This window comes from Artibeus jamaicensis, unplaced genomic scaffold (assembly GCF_021234435.1).
Source record: "Artibeus jamaicensis isolate MK-2021 breed Jamaican fruit bat unplaced genomic scaffold, CSHL_Jam_final contig_760, whole genome shotgun sequence".
Classification (NCBI taxonomy): Eukaryota; Metazoa; Chordata; class Mammalia; order Chiroptera; family Phyllostomidae; genus Artibeus; species Artibeus jamaicensis.
In genome coordinates, this window is record NW_026521955.1 from 645,919 (window position 1) to 672,672 (window position 26,754).

The 26,754-nt window shown below is 37.4% G+C and overlaps 1 protein-coding gene across 7 annotated transcripts in view; it reads right to left on the reverse strand.

Annotated features, from left to right (window-relative positions):
* RALGAPA1 (Ral GTPase activating protein catalytic subunit alpha 1) overlaps positions 1-26,754 on the reverse strand; it is a 272,343-nt gene that overhangs the window by 74,927 nt on the left and 170,662 nt on the right. For all 7 annotated transcript variants that reach the window (XM_053672519.1, XM_037163988.2, XM_053672518.1 and 4 more), the window contains 3 exons: positions 22,827-23,691; positions 19,618-19,689; positions 6,416-6,539 (listed from right to left, as the gene is read on the reverse strand). In XM_053672519.1, coding sequence (XP_053528494.1) covers positions 6,416-6,539; positions 19,618-19,689; positions 22,827-23,691 — 1,061 coding nt within the window. The remainder of the gene's footprint in view (positions 1-6,415; positions 6,540-19,617; positions 19,690-22,826; positions 23,692-26,754) is intronic.

The following is a 26,754-nucleotide window of genomic DNA, read 5'->3' on the forward strand; positions in this document are numbered from 1 at the left end:
TTTGATTTATCCTATTTGTGTTTCACCCAGCTTCTTTGATCTGTAGCTTTATTAGCTTTATTGTTGTTGCCAAATTCGAGAAGTTTTCGACATTACTTCTTCAAGTGATTTTTCAGACCCAACTTCTTTCTCCTCTCCGTCCAGGACTCAGAAATCAGAAAACAGGAATGCTAGATCTTTTGTCACAGTCTCACAGGTCTCATTATCGTCAAGTCTATTCTCTTTCTGGTGTTCAGATTAGTCTTTACTATTCTATCTTCCAGTTTACTGATTCTTTCTTTGTACACCTATCTCAACTTAACTGTTGCTGGGTCCACCTCCTAAGCTTTGTACTTGTTACTATATTTCCAGTTCTCAAATTTCCATGTAGTTCTTCTTTGTATCTCCCATTTCTCATTCATTTCAACTGTGGTCCTAATGGTTGAAGCATTCCTAGTATGTCAATTTAAAATCTTTGTCATCTCGGTATTTGCATCTATTGTCTTTTCATTCAGTTTGAGATCTTTCTGGTTCTTCATAGAATTTCTGATTGAAGCTGAACATTGCATATTATGTTACGAGACTATAACACATCTTGTTTAAACCTTCTGCTTTAGCTGGTTGTTTTGTGACAGCTCTGTCAGAGAAGCAGGGGCAGTACTGCCTCAGCACTGACAGGTGCAGGTAGAAGTACAGGTTCCCCACTTAGCCTATGTTGACACTTGGGCAGAGGTGATCCTTATTACTACTAAATGGAGGTAGGAGTTCTGGCTTCCTATGTGGTATCTACTAACATTGCACTGGGGGTGCTTTTGTTACTGGTGGATGACAGTGAAAGGTCTTATTCTCCACTCTGTCCTCTCTGACCTACACAGTGGAGAGAAGGGGCCCCTAATTATTATTGGGTGGAGATGGAATTCTAGGTTCCTCCTGTAGTCTCCATTGGTACTGTTTTGTAGTGGATGGGACTTGTTACCAGCTACCAAAGATGAAGGTCTTGACTTGTCTTGCTTTTTTCTCTGACATTACCTGATACTGCTCTGGTGTAGGCTTGGGGATTCCTCATTACAGTCTCGTGAGGGTAGAAGTCTAGGCTCCCTAACTGGCTTTAGTTGTCAGGGGTGGGGATGGGGTGGTCACAGTATTTTGTGTAGAGTTTGGCTGGAGTAGAGCAGTTATTGCCTAAATGATCTTTGCTTTTCTTGCTGTTCCTTTCCCGGTCCTTTGGCTAGCAAGAGTGTTTTACTGGCTTTTTGTTTTCTGTGCTCGCTGATGTTTCTAGGCTTTTTCGGCTCTATGTCTGGGCTATATAAGATAAAAAACAAATAAAACAAAAACAAAAACAAAACCTGAAACCCATAATCTTTTCATTTCTTGGTTCTGAAGTCCCTAGCTGGTCTGTCTTCTCTCCACCTTTCAGTCTTCTTATGCTTGTTTTCTATGTGAGGTCCAAAGTTTTTGTGGTACTTAGTGTGATGATCAGGGAGAGACTGTGTACTTGATCTTCCCAGAAGTGAAAGTTCCCACTGTACAACTTAATGGATTTTAGTATATACACAAATAAGTACAGTCATCACCACAATCACTTTTAGAACATTTTCGTCACTTCAAAAAGAAGCCCTATAACCTTTAGCTGTCACACCCTAATCATTCTTTATCCCCCACAACTAGCCCTAAGCAACTGATAGTTTATTTTATATATTTACACACACGCACACCTATTGTGAATATTTTATGTAAATGGACCATAAACATAGTCTTTGTGACTGATTTCTTTCAGTTAGCTTGATGTGTTCTAAGTACATCCACATTGTAGCACATGTCAGTACCTCATTCCTTTTCATGACTAAGTAACACTGTTATAACACTTCAAAGTATGCATATACCATACTTTGTTTATCTACCCATCTGCTGAAAGAAATTTGGGATGTTTTCACATTTTGGCTATTACACGAGTAAGTTTTTTTGTGCGGACACACTTTCACTTCTCTTGGGTATATACCTAATAGTAGAAGTTCTTGTCATAAGGTAATTCAATGTTTTGCAGTCTGATGAACTCTCCGATTGTTTTTCACTGCCACTTCACTATTTCATGTTCTTACTGGCAGTGTATGAGGGTTCAGATTGCTCCAAATCCTAGGCTACAGTTGTTACTACTGTAGACTGACTTCTTGATTCTTCCCACTCTGCCTGAGTGGCATCCCACGGTAGTTTTCAGTTGCATCTCTCTTACACATAATAACGATGGGCATCTTTTCATGTATGTATTGGTTGTTCATACATATTCTCTTCTTTGGAGAAATGTTTGTTTTAGGACCTTTTGTCATTTTTAAAATTGAGTTGTCTTCTAATTACTGATTTATATAAGTTCTTTACATATTTTAGTTGTAAGTGATTTGCAATTATTTTCTCCAATGCTGTAGGTGGCCTTTCACTTTGTTGATAATGTCTTCTAAAGTCCAAAAGTTTAAATTTTAATGAAGTTCAATTTATTGTTTTTTTCCTTTGTTGCTCATATTTTTAGTATATCTATAAATTCCTGTTATTTGTAAATTATACTTCAAAAAAGCTGAAAAAATCCCTTGCCAAATTTAAGGTCATGAAGATTTACCATTGTTTGTCTCCTAAGAGTTTTATAGCTTTAGCTCTTAATTTATGTCTTTGATCCATTTTGAGTTTATTTTTTGTATATAGTGTGAGATAAGAGCCTAACTTCATTCTTGTGCGTGTGGCTACACAGTTGTTCCAGCTCCATTTGTGAAGAGGATGGTTTTGAAAATCATTATTGAAATTACTGAACATCATTACTGAAAATCAGTTGAGTATACAGTTGGGAGACTGGCAAAGATGGAGGCATAGGTAGACACGCTTCACCTCCTGCACAACTGAAAGAAGGATAACAACCAGTCTAAAAACAAAAAATAACCAGAACAGCCAGAAAAATTGAACAGTGTGAAATTTGACAACCGAGGATTTAAAGAAAAAAGATGCTATCAGAGGGGTAGGAGAGGAGGAGACCGGGAGCTGGGGTAGACAGGATGTAGTGTGGCTTAGCAAGACAGGGAGGCAGCAGTGGTGGTGGCTAGTGGAAAGGGCAGTCCCATATTCACTTGCCATGGATAAAAAACCAGAAGGGAACAACTGGGGAACAAGCTACCCCAGCCCTGGCCTATACTGCGCACCACAAAAATAAAGCTTCATAACCCCCTGGCTGTAAAAACCAGTGGGGGTTGGGGCAATGGAAAAAACTGCTGGTCTCTTAGGAGAGTTTGTATAAAGGGCCCACAGGGTCCTAGAACACACACAAACCCACACACTATGACCATCAACACTAGGGCAGCAGCTAGAAGGGCACCAGTCTCTCATAAGAAGAGGGGTAGGTGACTGGAAATGGGGTGAGAGCTGAGAAAGCAGCATTGTTCCCTCTCTGACCCCCCCCTCACATGCAGTGCCACAAAGCAGTGAAGTAGGTTTGCACTGCTTTGGTAAATACTAAAGGCTCTGCCCCTTACAACTAACAGGTATGTCAACATGGGCAGTCAAAGAAGCTCTACCTAATACAAAGAAAGAAACACAGGGAAGCTGCCAAATTGAGTAGACATAGAAATATGGACCAAATGAAAGACCAGTCCCATATTCCAGAAAGAGAACTAAGTGACACAGAGATAGCAAACCTATTAGATGCAGAATTCAAAACACTGGTGATGAGGACACTCACAGAGATGACTGAGTAAGGCCACATAATAAAGGAAGAACTGAAGGCCATACCTGAAGTGAAACAATGAAAAATATATAGGGAACCAACAGTGAAGTGAAAGAAATTGGGATTTAAGTCAATGATTTGGAACAAAAAGAAAAAATAAACATTCAACCAGAACAAAAAGAAGAAACGAGAATTCAAAGAAATGACAAGAGGCTTAGGAATGTCTGGGACAACTTTAAACGTTCCAACATCCAAATCATAGGTGTGCCAGAAAAAGAAGAAAAAGACCAAGAAATTGAAAACTTATTTGAAAAAAATTGTGAAAGAAAACTTACCCAATTTGGTGAAAAAAATATGTAAGTCTTGGAAGCTTAGAGAGTCCCAAACAAGGTGGACCTAAAAAGGGCCACACCAAGACACATGGTAATTAAAATGCCAAAGATTAAAGATAAAGAGAGAATCTTAAAGGCAGCAAGAGAAAAGAAGAGATTACCTACAAAGGAGTTCCCATAAGACTATCAGCTGATTTCTCAAAAGAAAACTTGCAGGTAAAAAGGGAGTGGCAAGAAGTGTTCAAAGTGAAGAAAAACAAAAACCCATATCCCAGACTACTCTAACCAGCAAAGCTGGCATTTAGAATGGAAGGGCAGATAAAAAGTGCTTCCCAGACATGGTAAAGCTAGAAGAGTTCATCATCACCAAGCTCGTATTGTATGAAATGTTAAAGGGACTTACTTAAGAAAAGGAAGATGATAAAAACTATGAATAGTAAAATGACAATAAATTCACAACTATCAACAACTTAATCTATAAAACCAAAAACAAACTGAACTAAAACAGGAACAGTATCACAGAAATGGAGATCACATGGAGGTTTTGAGAGGGGGAGGAGGGAAAGTGGAGGGAAGGGGAGGAAGAGGGGGGAGAATAGGGAACAAGGTAGAGGGAATAATAAACATAAATGGTAGGTAGCAAAACAGACAGAGGGATGTTAAAATAGTTTAGGAAATGGAGAAACCAAAGAACTTACATGTATGACCCACACATATGAACTAAGGGGTGGGACTGCTAGAGACTTGCAGGTACTGGGTGGAGGGGGGCAAAGGGGGAATATATGAAACAAATGTAATAGCATAATCAAGAAAATATACTTAAAAAAAAAGAAAATCAGTAAATCAGTTACTATACATGTGTAGATTTATTTCTGGAATCGAAATTCTATTCCATTGATAGATACGTCTATTTTGATGCAAGTACCACACTGTTTCATTAGCATTGGTTTGTAATAAATTTTGAAATCAGGACATGTCAGCACTCCTAATTTGTTCTTTTTCCTATGTCCCTTGCTTTTACTAATACTTATTACCAATACTTTTCTGTTTGTTTTTTTAAACATAAAATCTATTCATAACGTTCCTTTTTACTTTCTAAATTAGCTTCACATACATAATTTCAGCTGAACTTCATATTGCATCTGTTGTGTAAAAAGGTGTATTACCTATGAGAAATAAGCAAATAAGCCTCTATAGCTCAAGTAACTCACTTAGGATGAAATAGCAGGTTAGGAAATACTCTGCCATAAAAATATATACTGAATGCTAAAGGCGTATTTATTAGACACTGTGCAAGGCATTGGGATTTAATAAGAAAGCACAATGAGGTGAAAGTGCCTGCCCTCTAGTAGCTTACAGTGTAGTGCAGTGGTCTTTGACAATTCTGCTCATGTATTCTCTACAAGAACTTTGAGAAATTATATATTAGACAACTATAATGAAAATTTTCAACATAAGTTTAAGCTGTTGCAAAAGATATAATTTCTATTATACTGTATGTTACATATGTGCTTTAAATATATTTTCATCAAAATCTTAGAGCCATAAATTTTGCTGATATAATGTGTATAAAATGCCTGCCATTTATGCATATCAATCAGCCCCATCAAATTCACTTTCTGTTAGAAAATGTCTTGACACTTCATCTTTCAATTACAATAAACATATTAACACAAGTATCTGTGCTAAATACCTCACTTCTGAGTTATAATTCTAAGATAGATTTGACACAGGAACCTTGATACAAGTTGGCTGCCAGGAAGGCCTAAAGTGCAGGATCTTTCCATATTTATTCCTGTGCTTTCAGAGACACTCTCACTCAGGAACATGCCCTCTTGAATGACCTATCGTTTTTTGGTGCCAAATCTTTTGGGGCAATGTAAAACTTGGGTGAGCAAGTGGCAAGCCTTTTTTTAAAAAAAACAAAAAAACAAAAATAAAGGATAGAAAAAAGGAGAAGGAGATTGCAAAAGGATTCTGAGGCATTAATTATAGTAAAGTTGAGAATCTATCTGGAAACTAATCTTAACTAAGCATGCTGATGTGCCCACTGATGTGCCCCCTGAAGCGCCTTGGAGTAGTCCTAAGAATATTCACATCTTAGTTTGAAGACTACCAGTATAGTGGTCACAACTGTGAAGAAAATCCAGATTGCTAAATCTGTGCATTTCATACTCTCTGACAATATACTGTATTATTAAATAGTCAACAACTTTCCATTCAAAATACCAACTGCTGCTGTCTTTGCAGATGAGACACAAGGCAGAATCAATAACAAACCCATTGTATAGTTGTTGAATCTCCTAATACAATGCTCCTAAAATAAGTTAGAAAGAAAAAAGGAACACCAGCGCTTCCAAACAGAAATAAAATGATATTTGGTATAATTTAACAATAGTACCTCCCAACCAAGACCAGCTACAAAATCTTCATATGCTTGACTTCCTCCTGTATTGGTGAGAATGGAATGTTTATCTTCTTGTCCTTCAGCAACATAAAATACTGCAATCTTGTGTGTTTCTCGGCTGTAAAACAAAAAATTATACCATTCATTCACCCAATACTTATGTTCTATGCACAAAGTATATGGCAATAAAAAGATAAAAATGATTTAAATCTTATTTATATTAATATGTTTATAAATCTTATAAAATGATTTAAATCTTATAAAAGTAATTAAAAGTAAAAAGATAAAAGTTCAAAAATTGCCACTGGCACAGAAGAAAGGAAGGTTACTTCTGACTGGAGAAACAAAGAGAAACTTAAAGGAAAAGGTAATATTGAGTTGGGTGAGGGTAAGTAAGAGTTAGTAAGTAAAAAAGAAAAAGTATATCAGGAAAGACACATAGGTTTGAGTGCATGACGAATCTGAAGAGTTGCCTGCTATAGGATGTGGCTGAATTCCAGAGTTAAAGGAATTGTACTTTAGAAATAAAAGTAGAAAAGAGCAAAGGCAGCTGGTTTTGGATGGCTGATGCTGAAATGGGGCAGGCTGTGAGACCCTTGAAGGATTGTATATGACTTTGGGCCTTCTCTTGAAAGGTTGTTTGGATTCTTTTTTCTCCCTGGTCCACAAACCTCAGGATTCTAGGCCTCAGTATTCCTATCCAAGAAGGGAGTGTGGAGTCTCCTCCCCACCCCTTACCCACACTCCTGGCAAATGGGGCAAACTGAGGGTGAGTGGCTTTGATATGTACAATAAAGGGGAACTCCCATCTGATCCTTGTGGCTCCCATGTGGCCCCAATTCTGCCCTCTGAAGCAGCAGAGCATATGTACTATATGTTACAGAACCTCCTTATCCTTACTGCCCATCTCTGTAAACAGGGGGCTAGACTGTCAACTCCAGTATTCAACTACATGGATAGCGACCACATCATTCTCCTGATGAACATTAAGATTGTTCCCAGGATATCAGGTCAAGATGATGGTGTAGGTAAAGATGGCTCACTGTGGAGAAAGTTATATCATGCAAACATTAATCAAAGGAAAAACCAGAATAGCTACAGGAATATTAGATAAGGTAGACTTCAGAGCAAAGAAACCAGACACAGGCAGGACATTACGTAGCAAAAAAAAAAGGGTCATTCCACCAAGAAGACACAACAATCCTAAGTGCGCAGCAACCAGCAAGAACTGCAAAATATGTGAAGCAAAGCTGGTAGAAACTGATGGGAGAAACAACCAAATCCACAATTATAGATGGAGACTTCACCCCTCTTTCAACAACTGAGAGAACTAGACAGACATGAGCAAATATATAGAAGAACTCAACACCATCACCAAGAAAATTTAATTGACACTTATACAGCACTCTGCCTGACAACATCAGAGCACATATTCAAGTACCCAAGGTAGACCATATATTGGACTACAAAACAAACTTCAAATTTAAAAGCACTGAAATCATATAGTGTGTTTTTCAACTATAGTGGGATCATACTTGAAATCATTAACAGGATAGACTCCAAAGGCTTGGAAGAGTTATCTACTATATAATTTCATTTGTATAGCATTCTTGAAATGGCAGTTCTGGCAGTGAAGAACAGATTAGGGATTGCCAGGGTTTAAGGAGGAGGTGTGGTAGGAGAGAACTGGGTGTGGCTCATGTAACAGGAGGGCAACAGGAGGGATCCTTGTGCTGATGAAAATGTTCCCTCTGTTAACCTTATCAACGTCAGCATCCTGGTTGTAATGCAGTTTTTCATTGGGGGAACCTGGGGAAAGGGTACATGAGATCTCTTTTTATTATTTCTTAAAACTTCAGGTGAATTTTCCATTCTCTCCAGATAAAGTCTGTCTTAAAAAACAGAGATCAGCAAGTGTTACAGAGGTGTTTACATCAAAGGGACATTAAACTGAGACTTTCTCCTTTAAGCAGATAAGTGACTAGAAAATAACTTTGTCACTGAAACAAAACAGAACAAAACGTCTATACTAAGATACCATTTTCACCTAACAGGCTAGCAAAGATTACAAAGTTCGAGAAGATATCTGAGAGGGTGTGAGGGAAGCATGTATCTCATACACTATTGGTGCGATGTGTGAAGAAGGGTTTGGTAGTAGGTTTCAAATCTGAAGGTGTGCATGCCCTCTGGCTTACAGTTCCGCTTGGGAGTATTTATCCTGCAGATCTACTTTCACAAGCACAACATCACATGTGTCCAGTGCTATTCACTGTAGCTTTGACTGTAACAGCAAAAGACTGGAAAGCTGGCCTAAATATATTTCAAGTAGGGGACCACTTAAATTATTTCAAGAAAATGAACTTCTGGACCTTTGGTCAAGATGGAGGCATAGGTTGGATTCTTTCCTCACACCATGTATAAAAATTAAATCAAAATGAATCATAGTTCTAAATACTAGGTCTAAAACAAGTTTATAAAACTATAAAATTATGACAACTGCACATGAATACTCATAGCAACATTATTCATAACGGCCAAACAGTAAAACCCATTCTAATGTTTACCAACCGATGAATGAATAAACAATATGTGGTACGGTTATACAATTATTCAGCAACAAAAAAATGAAAGAGAGACATAATGCAATATAATAACCTTTGAGAACACTGTGCTAAGCCTGGAAAAAAAGACCACATACTCTTTTATATAAAATACACAGAACAGGAAAATATATAGATATAGAAAGTAGATTAGTGTTGTCTAGAGCAGGGGGATTGGAGGTGATGTTTGGTATAATGAGGATTGCTAATAACGGATATGTGGTTTTTTTTCTGAAGGGACTAAAACATTGTAAAGTTAGACTGTTGTCTAAATAGACTGTTGTGTTACATACGAAAACCTGTGAATATCCTAAAAACATGTACACTATAATGAGGAAATTGTATAGTATGTGAATTAGATTTCGATAAAGCAGTTAAGAGTTTAACTTGGATGCATGATCTATGTGTAAAGTCTGATCCTGGCAGAAAGACAACTTCTCAGTGTTTTCACTTTCCCAAGAAAAGGGTTGTCAGTAAGAACTCATAAATCATAAGTTATGAAACTGTGAAGAGCTGGACAGAAATGTTCACCTAATCCTATATAAATCCAAAAGCTGAGAGAAATTTATGTGCCATAATGGAAAAAAATATATAGAACATAAATCTTTAAAATACAGAAGCAAAAGAGAAATTACCTTCATATTATGTATCCTTCTTACAAATCAGCTGCCTTTTATGTCAAATCTTAATCTTTCACCATTCCTTCTTATTTTTCTACTAACTGCTACTACTTAAATGTCTGGTGTACTATCATTAGATTAATGTGCACCACAAAAATGAAAGAGAATAAAGTTACTAGAAAAAATAAAATTAGTGAAGTTACAACCACAAATATTCTATAAAAACATGCGCAGTACTGGCAAAGTGTTAAGAGCATACTACGGAAAAATTCAAAGTGAAATCTGTTAAGTTATAAGTGTTGGGAACCGCTTTGCTTGGTTTCAGGAGCTGTACCTGCCCCCCAGGGCTAAGACTGAGTGAGTGACCTCTGGAATGCGAGCCGCCAAGGACACAAAGCTTGTCTCTGGTAGCAAATGTTGCTTCTGCTTCATCCCCCTGACCCCCATGCTTGGTCAGATAGTTGATGACAGGCGAGGCCCCTAAGAGGGGGGGCAACCTAAGCCAGACACGATCACTTGGGAAGCCACCATGGAAGGACTCAGGGGCTGCAGCAAAGAGGGGGTGGTGGGCCCTCACTCCCCAGCTATTTTGACACAGACTGAGTCCCCATTTTGATCTGAGGGAAGCACTTCCTGGCTCTAATCCACTTAAGCCTGAAAACCTGTGATGGGGGAGGCGGTGCAGCTTCTTGCCGGCTAGAGCGTGATCCGGGGTGATCGGGCATAAAAAAGAATTCCTAAAAGTACTGTGAAGCCTGCTTTGCTAAGAGTGCTTTCGTTCATATGATAAGGGTCTGAGCAGAAAATGAGTACGTCTCCCAAAGTTTCTGCAACCCCTTACCTGACAGACACTGACTCAGACTAAGCCCTCAGATTTCTTTGTAATGTTATCTACTGTTTGATCCTTGCCGCCTGTATTCCTGTGTATTACAACCCAATAAAAGCCATTGAGGAAGAGGCTCTTGGCCTTTCTTCTCCAAGAAATTGGCCACCTCTCCTCCCCAAGCAGATCATGTCTTGGTAGTGTTACTTTCATCAATGGCAGATGGGGGTACTTGCTGGCAAAGTTGCCCCCACATATAAGCATTTCTGAATTTCTATATATTATGTATGCTGCAATAGAAATACTAATAAAAATCATTTTGACATTTGAAACGTAAAAATAGTGGTTAAATCGTGAGGAACAGGAATCAATTCATTTAGTCAAAGAAAATAAAGGATCCATAAATGATCTGGGTAGATAAGAGTATAAACAAAGTAACTTTTAATTTATATCCTTGCTAGTCCTCCAGATAAGGAGTTAGGTTTACCTCCATGTTTCTTGGCTTAGCTCAAAAGTTGCCTTAATATTACATGATTAGAATGGATTTTTATTTGAACCCATTGTACTGGGAAAAGAAAGACAACTGTTATTTTCTTTAATTAAAAAGAAAACAAAAAATTTCATGGTTTCATTTGATATAGAGTATCAAAAAAATTATGCTGTCTCAAGGGAGAAGTCCTCCATTTATTCAAGGTATACATAAGAATGAAAGCAGTTTAGCAGAAGCAAACAAGTAGAAAATTATAAGATAATGTAAAGAAACCATGAATAGGCAGGGTTGGTTGGTATAGCCTGAGTTCTAGATCAGCAATTTTCACATGGTGTGCTGTAACAATTTTCAAAACATGCAATATCTGACTATTTAATCAGGGACACTGACCTCTTTTCCCTTAGATAGTCCATTAAAAAATGACAGCAGCCAACACAACATAGATGTCTGGTGTGAATGAACCAAAATTATATCTGTTTTTTGTCAGATTGGCAAAAAATGTGGTTTTTGGTGTGTGCAGAATTTAGTTTATATGTGCCATGAGATGAAACAGGTTGGAAATTGCTGCTCTAGACTGAAGAGTCTGGTCAGGCACTGTGATGTCACTAAGGAATAAAAATGAAAAATTTCCTTTACAAAAATTATTCTGGTGCTGAGGACTACTTAGATGGGGAACAGCCTGGAGATGAGAGCCTCCAGACTGCTCAGAGAGTTGTTATAACTCATATAAAGAAGTAGTAAGACATGAACAAAGGGTCAGTAGAAGACAGAGGTGGGAGATAAGAAAGAACTAACATAATGATTACGAAAATCTAAGGCTAAGAGAAAGAAAATGGTGAAGTCTGATAGACTGAAATGGCACCTCTGAACACAACTGGAAAATAAGCAGAAAGATCTGATTTGGCAAAGAAACAGTGACCTGGAAATGCAGCAAGCAGGTAGGTCAAAATTTACAGTAGCAGCTACAAAATGATGACTGAGAATTGAGAGAGAGGAATACATGGACAGAAAGGAATGGGGGTGAGAAGATATGAGAGATATTGCAATGAGAAGGATAACTATGTTTGGGGTAGAAGGCAGAAGATGAGCCAAATGAAGACAAACAGAAAATAATTAGAGAATTAGGAGTTGAACGAGATACTTTCAGTGTTCCAAAAGCCAGGAAGAAGAATATTTTTAAAAAAAGACCGGACAACTATCAAATTTTTAAGGGATTATAATACCCAGGGTTTCTTTAGGGCAGTAAAACTATTCCATATTATAGTACAATGGTGAATACATGTCATTATACATTTGTCAAAATTTATATAATATATAAGACAAAGAGTGAACTGGAAGCTATGAACTTCAGTTAATAGCAGTATGCTAATAATGGCTCATCAACTTGAACAAATGTACCACACCTGATACAAGATATGAATTAAAGGGTAACTATGTGTAGAAGGAAAGGGTATGCTAGACTTCTGTGTACTTTGCAATAAATTATTTTGTAAATCTAAAACTGCTATGATTAAAAAGTGCCTATTAAGTTAATTAAATTAATTAGATAAATCAACGAGGCTGATGTGGACTGAGAATACTTCAGAGTTGATGGTAGGAACACTAACTTCAGAAGGATATTTCCAACTGAGGCAGAGGTCTGAGAACACGTGGTGAGCAAGACAGCAAAAGAGATATGATTTCTACTCTCAAGGAAATGACTATCTAGTAGTAATGATAAATTATTATATGGGGAGAATTAGGATATAACAACTCACAGACTACTTAGAGAATTATTACAACTGTTTTGGAAAGAAGCAACAGGAATATGTAAGAAGTAGTAGTAGTAGTAGTAGTAGTAGTAGTAGTAGTAGTAATAATAGTAAGATAAATGCTATTGACACGACAAGGGTCTGTGAGAGCACATGGAAGAGCCAAGCATAGCCTGTGGAAGAAAGTAAAAAAGTAAGAGTACTGTAGGAAAAAGATTTTCATAGAAAAATGGTGTCTAAGCTGAGACTAAAACAATGGACAAGAACTATACTCAGAAAAAATTTATACCCCCTAAAACCTAGAATAAGAAATGTAACAAAAATTATGAATGTATGAATCTTTACCATTTATTTTGAAAGTCTCAATGAAATGGACTTCTGTAAAAAAACCAAACACTAAAATTGATATAAGACCTAAAATCAAATCTGAAGAGACTAATAATGATAAACAAATTGAAACTGGAAATTTTACTTATTCTTCCAAATTTACTAAGAACAATAACATTTACTCTATAAAATGGGCTACCACATTAATTCTAAGAATGTAATAATAATAGACAAAAATTAACTGCAGAATATGCTAACAGATAGACCCTATTTCAAAATAAAATGATAGGAAATTAACACCATAGGAAGTCAAAAGACCTAGTAGAGTTAATCCCAAGAATGTAAGAATTATTTAATATTAGTAATCTAGTGATATTAAAACACAAAGTATACATATCAATTACTTAAAAAAATCAAAATTATATAAAAATCTCAATTGATGCTAAAAAAGCTTCTAATAACATTTAATAACCTTTTGTTAGAAAACTTCTAGAAAACTTCTAGGCTATTTCCTAGCATGATAAAGTCCCTATTCCAAACCAGCAACCAAAGATATCCACTCTTACTGTAACTGTGTAACACTGTAGTGTAATTTTTGGTCACTGCAATGAAAAGATATAGGAAAAAATATGCATAATTTTTAGAAAGGAGATTATTTGCAGAAATTAATCACATGCATACCTAAACAAATCCTAACAGGGATTCAAGAGAGCAAAGGAGTAGATAGAAGGTACAATCACCCCCTCCCAGAACAAAGTCAAAATTACAAGTAAATTATACAACAATCAAACTGAATAACCAGCTAAGGGCTATCTAAACAGAAGTCTTATAACTAAGGATATACAGAAACAGCCTATCAAGACTTGTAGAAGGGCAGTAGATGCAAAAAGGGCTGGCCCTGTACTTACTTGTGGCAGGTTCAGAATCTGGAGAGATATCTCAGCTAAAAGGTCCCCATTAAGGTGTGAGGGGAATCAATCCCATGCTAAGCTCCCTAGCCCAAGGTTCCAGAGCGAAGAAGGGAAGCCCATATAACCTCTGGCTGTGAAATTCAGCAGGGAATATGTCCACCAGGGTGATACAAGACAGTGCTAGAAACCCAGGCACCTTCTTAAAGAGCCAGCATATACAATCTTGATTGGAGACACTTTATCCTGGCCTCTGGCGCAGGAATGGTGACTCAGAGTGAGTTGAAGTAATACAAGATCTGGTTGTGTGGCTTTGGAGAGAAGGCTGGAGGCACAGCCACCAATATTCCCATGCTGAGTCCTCCTTCCACACTGTCCACAGATGCTATCTTTACTGGGTTGAGCTCTGACCTAAATATAGTATAAGTCTGGGAGATGTGTTAGAAGAAGTAGAATATCTGAAGTAATTGAAGCAGTGATCAAATAACTTCCAACAAAATTTCTGGACCAGATGGCTCCACAAGAGAAATTTACTGCACATTCAAGGAAGAACTAACACTTCTCCTCAAACTATTCCAAAAAATTCAAGAGGAGGGATGACTCCCAAGCTCATTTTTATGAAGCCAGCATTATCCTGACTCCAAAACAAGATAAAAGCACTATAAAGAAAGAAAATTGTAAGTTATTATTCCTGATAAACATATATCCAAAAAATCCTCAAAAAATATTAGCGAATCAAGTTCAAAACTATATTAAAAAGATCATACACCATGATCAAGTGGGATTTATTCCTTGGATGCAAGGTTGGTACAATATACACAATCATTAGTAAATCAACAAACAACAAATGTTGGAGAGGACATGAAGAAAAGGGAACTCTCCTGGGCTGTGGGTGGGGCTGCACCTTGGTGTAGCCACTATGAAAACTAGTATGGAGGTTCCTCAAAGAAAAACAAATGGAACTAATGACCCAGTGATTCCACTTCTGGGTATTCATCTGAAGAAACCCAAAACACTAATTCAAAGAAACATATGCAACCCTATGTTCATTGCAGCAAGATTTGTAATAGCCAAGATATAAATGCAACTCAAGTGACCGTCAATAGACCAGTGGATAAAGAAGATGTGGTAAATATATGTAACAAAATATTACTTGGCTATAAAAAAACCTTAACATTTGCAATAGCATAGATGGACCTAGAGAGTATCATGCTACATGAAATAAGTCAGACAAGACAAATACTATGTGATATTACTTATATGGCCAGGTTGAAGTTATATAGGTATTCTTGCACAATGTTGGTAACATTAGAAATTAGTATTTAATGGAAAACAATTGGTAACATATATGGTCTGAAATAAGGTCTTTATGCTTTGGTCTAATAATTCTAGTTTTAGAAATCCATCCTCGGGCAAGAAATTTTTAAAAATTTAAGTGACATCATAAATAAATATTTTTCAAGACTATCAAAAGTGAATGAGGAAATGTTCACAATATAACATATTTTTTAAAGGATGACTATATATTACTAGAATTCCAGTTTTGTAAAACAATCATAAACATGTCTATCAAAGAAGAGAGACTTCTGGCCAAGATGGAGGTGTAGGTAGACACACTGTGCCTCCTCGCACAACCAAAAGAAGGACAATAACAATTTAAAAACAAAAAAGAACCAGAAGTGACAGAGTATCGAATTGCATGGAAGTCCGACAACCAAGGAGTTAAAGAAGACACATTCACCCAGACTGGTAGGAGGGGTGGAGACAGGCAGCCAGGCAGAGAGGACTCTGGCAAGGTAGTGGTTGGGGGACCCAGTGAGGCGGCAAATTGTGAACTATGGGGGGGGGGGGGGTCCCACATTTGTGCACAGATAAACTGGGAGAATCAACTGGGGAGTGGAACAGACTGTGCAGCCCTGAGCCCCAGAGTGGGGAAATAAAGCCTCAAACCACTGATTGAAAACACCTGTGGGGTTGAGGCAGTAGGGGAAGGAAACTCCCAGCCTCACAGGAAAGTTTGCTGGAGAGACCCACAGGGTCCTAGAACGTACACAAACCCACCCACACAGGAATCAGCACCAGAAGGACCCAATTTGCTTGTGGGAAGCAGGGAAAGTGACTAAAATCTGGCAGAGAGTAGAGCAAGCACCACTGTTCCCTCTCGGATCCCTTCCCCACATACAGTGTCATAACAATGCTACGGGGTTACCTGGCCCTGGTGAACATCGAAGGCTCCACCCCTCACTACATAACAGGCACGTTAAGACCGAAAAAAAAAATGGCCCCAAGGAAAGAACAGATCAAAGCTCCAGAAAAAATAACTAAGCGATGAAGAGAAAGCTAACCTAACAGATGCACAGTTCAAAGCACTGGTGATCAGGATGCTCACAGAATTGGTTGAATTTGGTCACAAATTAGATGAAAAAAATGAAGGCTACGCTAAGAGAAATATAGGAAAATGTACAGGGAACCAACAATGATGGGAAGAAAACTGGGACTCAAATCAATGGAATGGACCAGAAGAAAGAAAGAAAGATCCAACCAGAAAAGAATGAAGAAACAAGAATTCAAAAAAATGAGGAGAGGCTTAAGAACCTCCAGGACATGTTTAAACATTCCAACATCCGAATTATAGGGGTACCAGAAGGGGAACAGGAAGAGCAACAAGTGCAAAAGTTATTTGAACAAATAATAAAGGAGAACTTCCCCAATCTGGCGAAGGGAATAGACTTCCAGGAAGTCCAGGAGGCTCAGGGAGTCCCAAAGAAGTTGGACCCAAGGAGGAACCACCAAGGCACATCATAATTACATTACCCAAGGTTAAAATGAAAGAAGAAAATCTAGAAGCAGCAAGAGAAAAGGAGACAGTTACTGACAAAGGAGTTCCCATCAGACTCTCAGCTGATTTCTCAAAAGAGACCTTACAGGCAAGAAGGGACTGGAAAGAAGTATTCCAAGTCATGAAAGGCAAGGACCTAATCCAAGATTGCTCTATCTAGCAAAGGTTTCATTTAGAATAGAAGAGCAGATAAAGTACTTCTCAAATAATGTCAAGTTAAAGGAGTTCATCATCACCAAGTCCTTATTATATGAAATGTTAAAGGGACTTATCTAAAAAAAAAAAAGAAGATAAAAATATGTAAGGTAAAAAGACAGCAAACTCAGTTATTAACAACCACACCTAAAGCAAAAGCAAACTAGGCAAACAACTAGAACAGGAACAGAACCAAAGAAATGGAGATCACATGGAGGGTTATTAACAGGGGAGGGGGAGGAGGAGAGAGGGGGGAAAAGTACAGAGAATAAGTAGCATAGATGGTAGGTAGAAAATAGACAGGGGGAGGACAAGAGTAGTATGGGAAATGTAGAAGCCAAAGAACCTATATGTATGACCCATGGACATGAACTAAAGGGGGGAATGTGGGTGGGAAGTGGTATGCAGGGTGGAGGTGAGTGAAGGGGGGAAAATGGGACAACTTTAATAGCATAATCAGTAAAATATATTTTAAAAAGACTGAAGATCCATAAGCAATTGTTAACAAGTTTTGTAAATATTTGGTTTATTTTTGTTTTATATTATTACATAGCTGAAGAAATGAAACATTATTTTAAGAAGATCGTTCTGAGGAAAGTTAAAATAAAAACAACCAGGTAAGAATTACCAGAAATGAGTCAAGATTATATTATTCCATAAATGGTGGTAAAAGGCATGGAAGCAATAAACTATAGTTTGGAAGCATAGTAGGAGGAATGTTTTGTTTTCTTTAAAGGCAGATTACAAACATGCATAAAATAATAGGAGTGAGTAGAAATTCAAGATTAAAAACGGTAACTTTCTGAAGATCCTACAGTAGGCAGGGAAGCTGGGACACAGAAGTTTAGAGAGGAAAAATGGCTTTTCTGAAAGTGAGGGTTAGCAAGAGAAGATGGCTCAACAGAAATTTTAAGAGATGTAGATTTAAGGCAGAGTTGTTGTGTGAAAAGCTGAGTAACCATATTCACTTTGCACTCCTGTAAAATAGTGATAGCATGGTGGGTAGCTTGTATCAAGCGAGCTTCCCAATTGTCAGAAATCATTGAATTTAATTAACCAGGCTAATGTGTGTTAAAATGTGAATGTGTAGAGGAAGAACGAAGGTTAAGAACTACTGTTCTAGAGGATTGTCTTTCATCAAGGAGATCAAACATTCCAATTGAGTTCTTAGTGAGGTTAGAATAGAGATGATCTTTTGACCGTAATGAAGGGTTTCAGAACAAAGAAGTGGTATATAATAATTATTGTGAGAAACTAAGAAGTAAACATGGATAAGAAATCTGCCAAACAATTGAGAAGACTGTTAAAAGGAGCACGAATATATAGTGTCACACTTTATATCACACTGGATTGATAATTTTATCTATAAGGTACTACTGCCTATGAGTAGAGAAGGTAGATGTTAAAAATGGTTCTGATTAGAGCCCTGACCTGTGTGACTCAGGTTAGCTAGACATTTTCCTGCAAAACAAAAGGTCCACGGATAGGTTAGATTCCTGGTCAGGCACATGCCTGCGTTGTGGGTTTGTCCTTGGGTGAGATACCTATAAGAGGCAACCAACTGATGTTTTTCTCTCATATCGATGTTTTCTCCCTCCCTTCCCTCTATACATACATACATACATACATACATACATACATAAAATCTTTACAAAATGATTCTGATTAGAAAATTGATTACTGTGTGTGTGTGTGTGTGTGTGTGTGTGTGTGTGTGTGTAAACTTAAATGTAGAATAGTTTTTAGGGTGCTTGATATGGCATTTTTTAAAATAGTTGACAGTGTGTGAGTTTCCTGGATAGGAAGGCAGGTGAAATCAGAGGTAGGTGGGCAGATTTATTGTGGGAATGGGAAAAGTAAAAATCTGGAGATATGAAAGTATAAACAGAGAGTGAGAAATGTGGATGTTACGGAGATTGTAAATTTCAGATCTCAGAAATATACACATTCTTAATAATGGTGACATTCTAAGTGTTGCCAAAAAGCACCTATCTAAAAATTCCATTTTTTGAGACTGGAAAGGAAAGTAGGAATATATACAAAAATTAGCCTTATGGGAATTCAAGTTAAGTAATATTCTGTAGTTTCTAGTACTGGTTTCCCAGGAAATCTTGTCCAGGCATATCAAAAAACTAGAGATCATTAAAATAATGATATAATAGGGTTTTATGCACCAAAATCCACATTTAAATGGGTATATATTTAAGGGCTTAAAAAGAGATCAGATTTATAGCAATATAAAAATTATATCCACCTTCTTTGCTCTATTAGTATTTTGTAGGTACTAGCTTGTATTCACCATTCATTTCACTTGAGTCCTCTTAGACTAATCACAAAAAGTATATTTGGAATCTCTAAGTGTGGGAAAACAAAACACAAAAGAAATTATGGGCTCAGACTGATTTCTGCAATTCAAAAAATGATTCTGAAATGCATAAAAACGGTATAAACAATTCAAAGATACCAAACATTTTAATGTAGCCCTACATTTTTCTTTAAAAGTTCATTATTTTTAAGGTATAAATAAATAAAATACAGATTCTGCCCAGTAAGTTGTAACTCAACAATACAGTATTATTCACACATAAACAGAGAAATAGCTGAGAGTTACTAGTTAAAATTTGAGGTTTCCCAACAACTTACCACTGTCTTGAATCCAAGTTCCTAAGTTCTCTAAGTAGTTTTTCATTTTTCTTCAGGAGATGAAAGCTCCTCCTAAACAGAAAAATTTATAAATATTTTCATCACCTTGGCAGTGAATGACAGTCACAGAAATACTTCCCACTCTACTCAGGCAACTCTGAACACTTTTCTTGCCTTATACTTCTGAAACAAAGGAGAACAGACCTTAAAAAAGTGCAAAGAATGTATGTCATTATTTCTATCCAGACGCTCGGAAATTTCTGCCAGTGGATCATTATCTATTGACCATTTCATTTTTCTTTGCAGATGCTTTGAGCCTCCCAAACTCATTTCCAGAAAAAAAAGAATAAAAATACTTATAGATTCCCTCTCAATAATTTCATAAAGTGAGAAAGTTTTTCCTCATCAGATTCTCAAAATCTAAATCATTACCAAGTAAGCATGTATAAACTGGAGGGAGTTTGTTTTCTTCCTGGTTTTACACTGTATTTTCTACACTATGAAGCAATGTATGTGTATATTTACCAACTATGTTCTAGAGGTACAAAACACAGTAGTTCCCACCATTACCCATGGTTTCAGTTACCCATGGTCAACTGAGTCGCAAAAACATTAAACGGAAAATTCTAGAAATAAACAATTCAGAAATTTAGTGCACGGTTTTGAGATTTCGGAGAAACCTCACTCTGTCTTGCTCCATCCTGCCTGGGGACATGAATCATCACTTTGTCCTGCATAACCACACTGGTTATGCCGCCCAACAACTAGTCACTTAGTAGCCATCTCCTTTATTAGATAGAGAGAAAACAGACTGATATAACTCTGTTTACAGCATATTGTTACAATTGTACTACTTTATTATTAGTTATTATTGTACTTAATTTATAAATTAAACTTTATCAGAGGTATGTGTGTATATGAAAAAATATTCCAAATACATATAGTACTATCCTGTTTCTGGCATCCACTGGGGGTTTCTGAATGTATCCCGTGCAGATAAGGGGGAACTATTGTATGTGCAAATTATAATCATGAAACCAACGCTTACTGACCATACAGCCTCTCACTTTTTTCTCTAGATAAGATACAGCAAAAGAGAGTAGAATGCATTTATAGGAGTGGCAATAACCTGTATTTGGATATATCATTAGGCAAATTGTGTTCTAATATAATGTGGCTTTCTCCCAAGGCACAGGATATTCCCTTCTAATAAATGGAAGGGTTTAAATCAAGTTAAACACTAAGTAAGCAAGGAGAACTCCATGTCAATGCTTCATATGCATCTGAATTACTTTGAGATTTATGTATCTAGTGCACAGGTGGCAAACACAAGGCCCGTGGTCTGGCCGGCACCTTGTTTTCACCCAGGCAGTGCCACAGCTCCAGCTTAACTGTTAGGAAGTAGTTACATTTATAGTCCTAAAATTACATTCAGCCCTTACGAAGGCAACCTCGAGGTTGATGTGGCCATCAGTGAAAATGACTCTGACATCCCTGAAGTGGTATCTGAGCTTCTCTCCTACTATGAACTGAACAGAAACAATACATTAAATAATGCTTTTCTATTTCCCTACAGCTTTCAGTTTTACCGAAATTAAAAAAATAAATGTTAATAATGCTTTATGCTAGCATACAATTTTAGTTATTTATGTACATTACCTAATTTAATCCTCACCATTATGTGAGGTCAAAGTTATTTCCTCAAAGGTGAAATGACTCTAAGCTGGGTCCTCCAATTTAAGTATAATGCCTTTTCATTTAACTTCTGCCTAACTTACTTGAATACTTTCTGTGTTCATTCCAAGTTATTTTAAAAATATTTTATTTCTAGAGAGAAGGGAAGGGAAGGAGAAAGAGTGGGAGAGAAACATTAACGTGTGGTTGCCTCTCATGTGTCCCTTACTGGGGACCTTGCCTGTAACCCAGGCATGTGCCCTGGCTGGGAATTGAACCGGCAGCCCTTTGCTTCACAGGCCCGTGCTCAATCCACTGAGCTACATCAGTCAGGGCTCGTTCCAACTTTTCAATGAGGTTTTGCAACATGCATATGAAGAAAACAGTTTTAAAAAATGATATCCAGATTCTTTTCTGGATTTCATGCTAAATCCAGTGAATTCCTCTGATCATACTGATATTTGTCTTAAAAAATTGTGATGCTTATGTGACACAGTATAAAATGTATTGGGGCTCTGACTGTAGTCCCTGACACAGAGCTCCTAAAACTCTTGTCATTTCCTAAGGGATGGAGGTTATAAGAACATCTTCACAGTTCCTAGGTCCTTTAGCATTTCCTGGTCACTTGGAGCATGTTTTGTTTCAGTGAGGTGATTCTTGGTGGGCTCCTGCATAACGTGAGGAAGAAGCTCTGTCATCAGAGAGAGCAACCATTATTAGAAGGGTGAAACTTTCAGCTCTACCTCTGGGCAAGGGGCGAGGGCTGGAGGCTGAGTTAATATCAGTTATGCCTAAATGAATAAGGCCTCCATAAAAATCTCAAACTATGACATTCAGAGAGCTTCTAGTAAGTGAACACATTCAGTGTAAGTGTAGCAACTTCTGTCCAACTCCACAGGGACAGAAGGTCCTACACTCAGGACCCTTCCAGACCTTACCCTATATACCTCTTCATCTGGCTGTTTATCCGTATCCTGTAACTGTCCTTTATAATAAACAGGTAAATATAAGTAAATGTTATATGAGCTAATAGAGTGAATGATCAAACCCAAGGAGGGGGTTATGGGAACCCCTGATTTATAGCTGGTTAGTCAGAAGTATGGGTGGCCCAGAGTGAGGAGCAGTCTTGTAGGTCTGAGCACTTAACTGTCTGTGCTGACTCCAGGTAGTATTGGAACTGCCTGGTGTGAAAAATCCACACATTTGGTGTCAGAAGTGTTGTAAGATAAAGTTCTTCCTATCAGCTTACATGAAGTTTGGAAAAATAAAAAATTTTCAACTATATGAGCTGTATTTTCTCATTCAGATAGTTTTACTAGTCTTATGGGAATGTTAATATTTAATTTATTGGATTTAGATTATGTTCTTATTCCTTGAATCCTGATATAACGTGGTGGTGTCAAAAGACAATCTGCCCACTAGTCAAAGAACTAATTGGTAGATAAAATTTAGTGGAGAAGGGAACAGAGACAAATGCTTGATTAAAAGATAAAAAAGACTAATGTGAAAAAAAATTTTTAATACTTTTTTCTTACCTTTTGTCCCAGGAATTCATTCCCAATATACTAAGAAGCAATCTGCAATAATAAAATGCGGACTGAGGCTTTTGAGGTGCTGGTTCATCTTGCTCCATAGCTTTCATGTTTAAGTCATTAAAGTGTTTCTCAACAAATTCTTTTTCCTCTGTATGTTGCTTAAGAATAGCATTGATAACATCATTTTCCTGCTTTTCAGAAATGCACACAGGTTGTGGAGCGGGAATATTAAGTGAGATTCCAGTTCTCTGTAAGCACTCAGGACTAGTTACACCTAAATACTGCAAAAGCTCATCAAGAACATCTTCTTCATCTCTGATTGTATCCCAAGTTGGTACAGTTTCTCTAAATCTTCTTTTCAACTGGCAGGAAATCCCATCTTTTACTATTATATCTTCTAAGCATTCATTAGATGAAGGAGGCTCTTCTGGTTTCTCTTGGTGAGACAATGAAAGTATGAGAGAAGTAGGTTCTGACAAGCCACTTACAGGAGGCGGTCCATACAGGATGGCAGAATCCCATGAATATTTTCCAGAGAGATCACGTACTATGATTCTGACATTTGAATTGGCTGATGCAAGACCAGCAGATAAACCTCCTCCAGGTATACTCTCTTCCGATCTGATCTGGATACAGGACACTAAGGTTGTGTTGTTCAACACAAAGAACTGGATATTTGGACTCTCAAAGAGTTCAGGAGACAGTTCTGTACTTTCACTGTAATGATTGTCATGATTTTCACACACCTGACTTGTCAACATAGCAGGACCACCACTCATGGGGTAATGGCCCAAGTGATTTACCAGATGAGTGATAACAGTTCGGGCAGCTATAGAAATTAATCCTTGTTGCATCTGAGTTTTCACTAGAAATAAAAAAAAATAAGTGAGTGGGAATACTGTTGCTTCTTAGAATGTCATAAAACAATGAAACATTAGACAACAAATAGTGACTTTATCAGATTATCAAAATCACATTAAAATATTTTGGTAATTATTAATATTTCCAATTCAGACTGTACAGAAATGATAGCAAAAAAAGACTATTCTTTAATGAGTTTTCCTGTCAATTTTATAAAGAAGCCCTTTTTGAAATTTTTGCTTATGTATTTTTAATTTAAACTTAAGCCTTTGGATCTACATCATACCTTAAAAGGATGATCAAAAGCATTAGAAATCACTAAGCACAAAGATTAGAAAGCCAATGAAATCCAACTGATAAGTTTATCTCATGAGCAGATTCAGAAACAGTTTGCAGCATGTCTTAAATGTCACTTAATTATGGCTTTTATCGATGATGTAAAAGTTTCAGAGAAAAGTACGATCTTTTGCTAAAATTCAGGAGTCTGGATCAATTTAAACAGTGAGTCAGTGTTGCCAGTATATGATAAAGTAAGCTTTATTTTAAAGGAAAAAATTTTATGAGCCTGCATGCATATTTTTTCCTAAGGTATTCTTCAGAGGTTGTGTTCTAATTTGAGCAGTTAGTTGCATGTAGAAGCACTTTCCCCCCCTTTCTTATGCATATTAGGGAAAGCAAATAGATGAGCATATCCATATGAATAACTTAAAAAATACAGTAAACAGTAAAAAGAAAAAACTCAAAGATCAGCAATATGACAAGCAAGGTGCCTAACATCAGGACCTGAAGGAGAAGAAAACAGAGGGGATGAGAGGAGGAAGAGAGCACGGAAAGAGAGCAGAAGGGGGAAGGACGGAGTGGAGACAGTCAGTAACTTGTCCAAGCCCACTAGCCCAAGAGTGCCAGTGTCCTTCTAAGGACGGTTGATGTGAAGAACAGTTCTGGAGTAAGTGGTGTCAAGAAGTGGGGACAAGTCAGTGAGGTTTATCTTGGCACTTTTCATCTAGGAGACGGAAGAAGAGCCACCACTGGTAAAGAAGTAGTAATCATTCACGTAGGACGAGGACGAGGATTTCAGCGGTGTGCATGCACACATTAGAGTGCATTTATGATGTTCTGGTCTTAGTTATAGCCATGCTTACAGAATGATTGTGGCTCTGTATTGTTCTACCACAGTTACAGAGTGACCTGAGTATTATTCATATTTTGTAAGTTAATCATTTGGGAATAATGTGGCCTAGCTGCCAGAAATAAATATAGGATGATCAAAGTATTATCTATATTCAATAAATTCCTTAATTTTAATTGTACGCTGTGATGAATTTCGGTAACTGTATAGAACTGTGTTAAACACCAACATAATCAATATAAAGTAAAATTCCTACATCAAAAAAGGATAAATATTTTACTTTATGTAAGTTATATGTCAAGAAATCCAATTTTAAAAGTTTATAAAGGAAACCAGCTTGTGCACTGCTGTTGTATATTTAAAAAGAGACGAGACAGAAGAACAGTGTTACATTTTCAGAGCTACAGCCATCAAGATTCAGAACCAACACCACTGGATACAGGCAGTGAGTTAGCAACAAAGCAGCTGCTATACCATCAATGCTAATAACATCTCTATTATTCCAACTCTACAAAAGAACAAGTTTCTTTAGGCTTTGGTTGATTTTGAAATGTTTCTGAGTATCAAAATTTTAATCTTTTCCCATTATCAATCAAGTTTTATGTCTACATATTCAATATATGTACATATGAACATTTTGCAGTTTCCTTAAAAACTCATTTATATCAAGCTGTTCTAGCCACTATATTTATGGCTAGTTCTGAAAATCAGTTATTCAACACTAGATAACAACACTAAATGATTAACCTTAATTTAGTCCTACATTTTTAAGACTTTAAGCAAAGTAAAAAGATATGTCACTAGCTGATGAGAAAGAGCGGGTGGGCCTGCTTTTGCATCTCTAATTATAATTTAGAATATAATAAAAGTTAATACTGTAAAGGGGCCTTAACAGATAATCTGGTCAGCACTTAACATTTTACACATGAAGACAAATAGGTTCACAGAAGTTAAGGCATTTGCTTGTTCCGTCAGTACCAGTCTTCTACTTCTGAGCCCATGTTATTTCCATCTTTACCACAACTCTGATGTGCTTATTTTCTCCTTTTATTCAACTGCTCTTTTCCTTTGGCAAATTACTATGACACATGCAAACAATGAATTAAAAACATTTTTTTTCTGGACTTCCAGTCAAGATGGAGGTGTAAGTAGATGCGCTTTGTCTTCTTGCACAACCAAAAGAAAGATAACAACAAATTTAAAAACAGAAGCCAGCACAACTGCCAGAAAATTGAACAGCATAGAAGTCTGAAAACAAAGGAGTTAAAGAAGAAACATTCATCCAGACTGGTGGGAGGGACAGAGACGGGCAGCTGGGCAGAGAGGACAGGTGACAAGGCAGCAGTTGGAGGACTGGGCGGGGAAGAAGGAGGTTGGTGGAGCCCATTTGGATGTGGATAAACCGGGAAGAACAACTGGGGAGAGACACAGACCACACAACCCAGGATTCCAGTGCAGGGAAATAAAGCTTTAAGACCTCTGGCTGCAAAATTCTTTGGGGGGGTTGTGGCGGTGGAGAGATTCCCAGCCTCATATGAGAGCTCACTGGAGAGACCCACGGAGTCCTGAAACATACATAAACCCACCCACTTGGAAAACAGCACCAGAAGGGTCCAATTTGCTTCTGGCTAGTAGAGGAAGTGACTGAAAGCCTCCTGAGAGCTGAGCAACTGGCACTGTTCTCTCTTGGACCTCTTCCCCACATACAGAGCCACAAGGCAGCCAAGTGTATTGCCCTATCCTGGCGAATACATGTGGTTCCACCCTTTACAATGTAACAGGTGTCCTGAGACAGAGACATGGCCCAAATGAAAGAACAGATCAAAGCTACGAAAATAGAACTAAGTGATGAAGAGACAGCCACCCTCTCGGATGCACAGTTCAAAACACTGGTAAACAGGATGCTCACAGAAATGGTTTCGTATAGTCACAAAATGG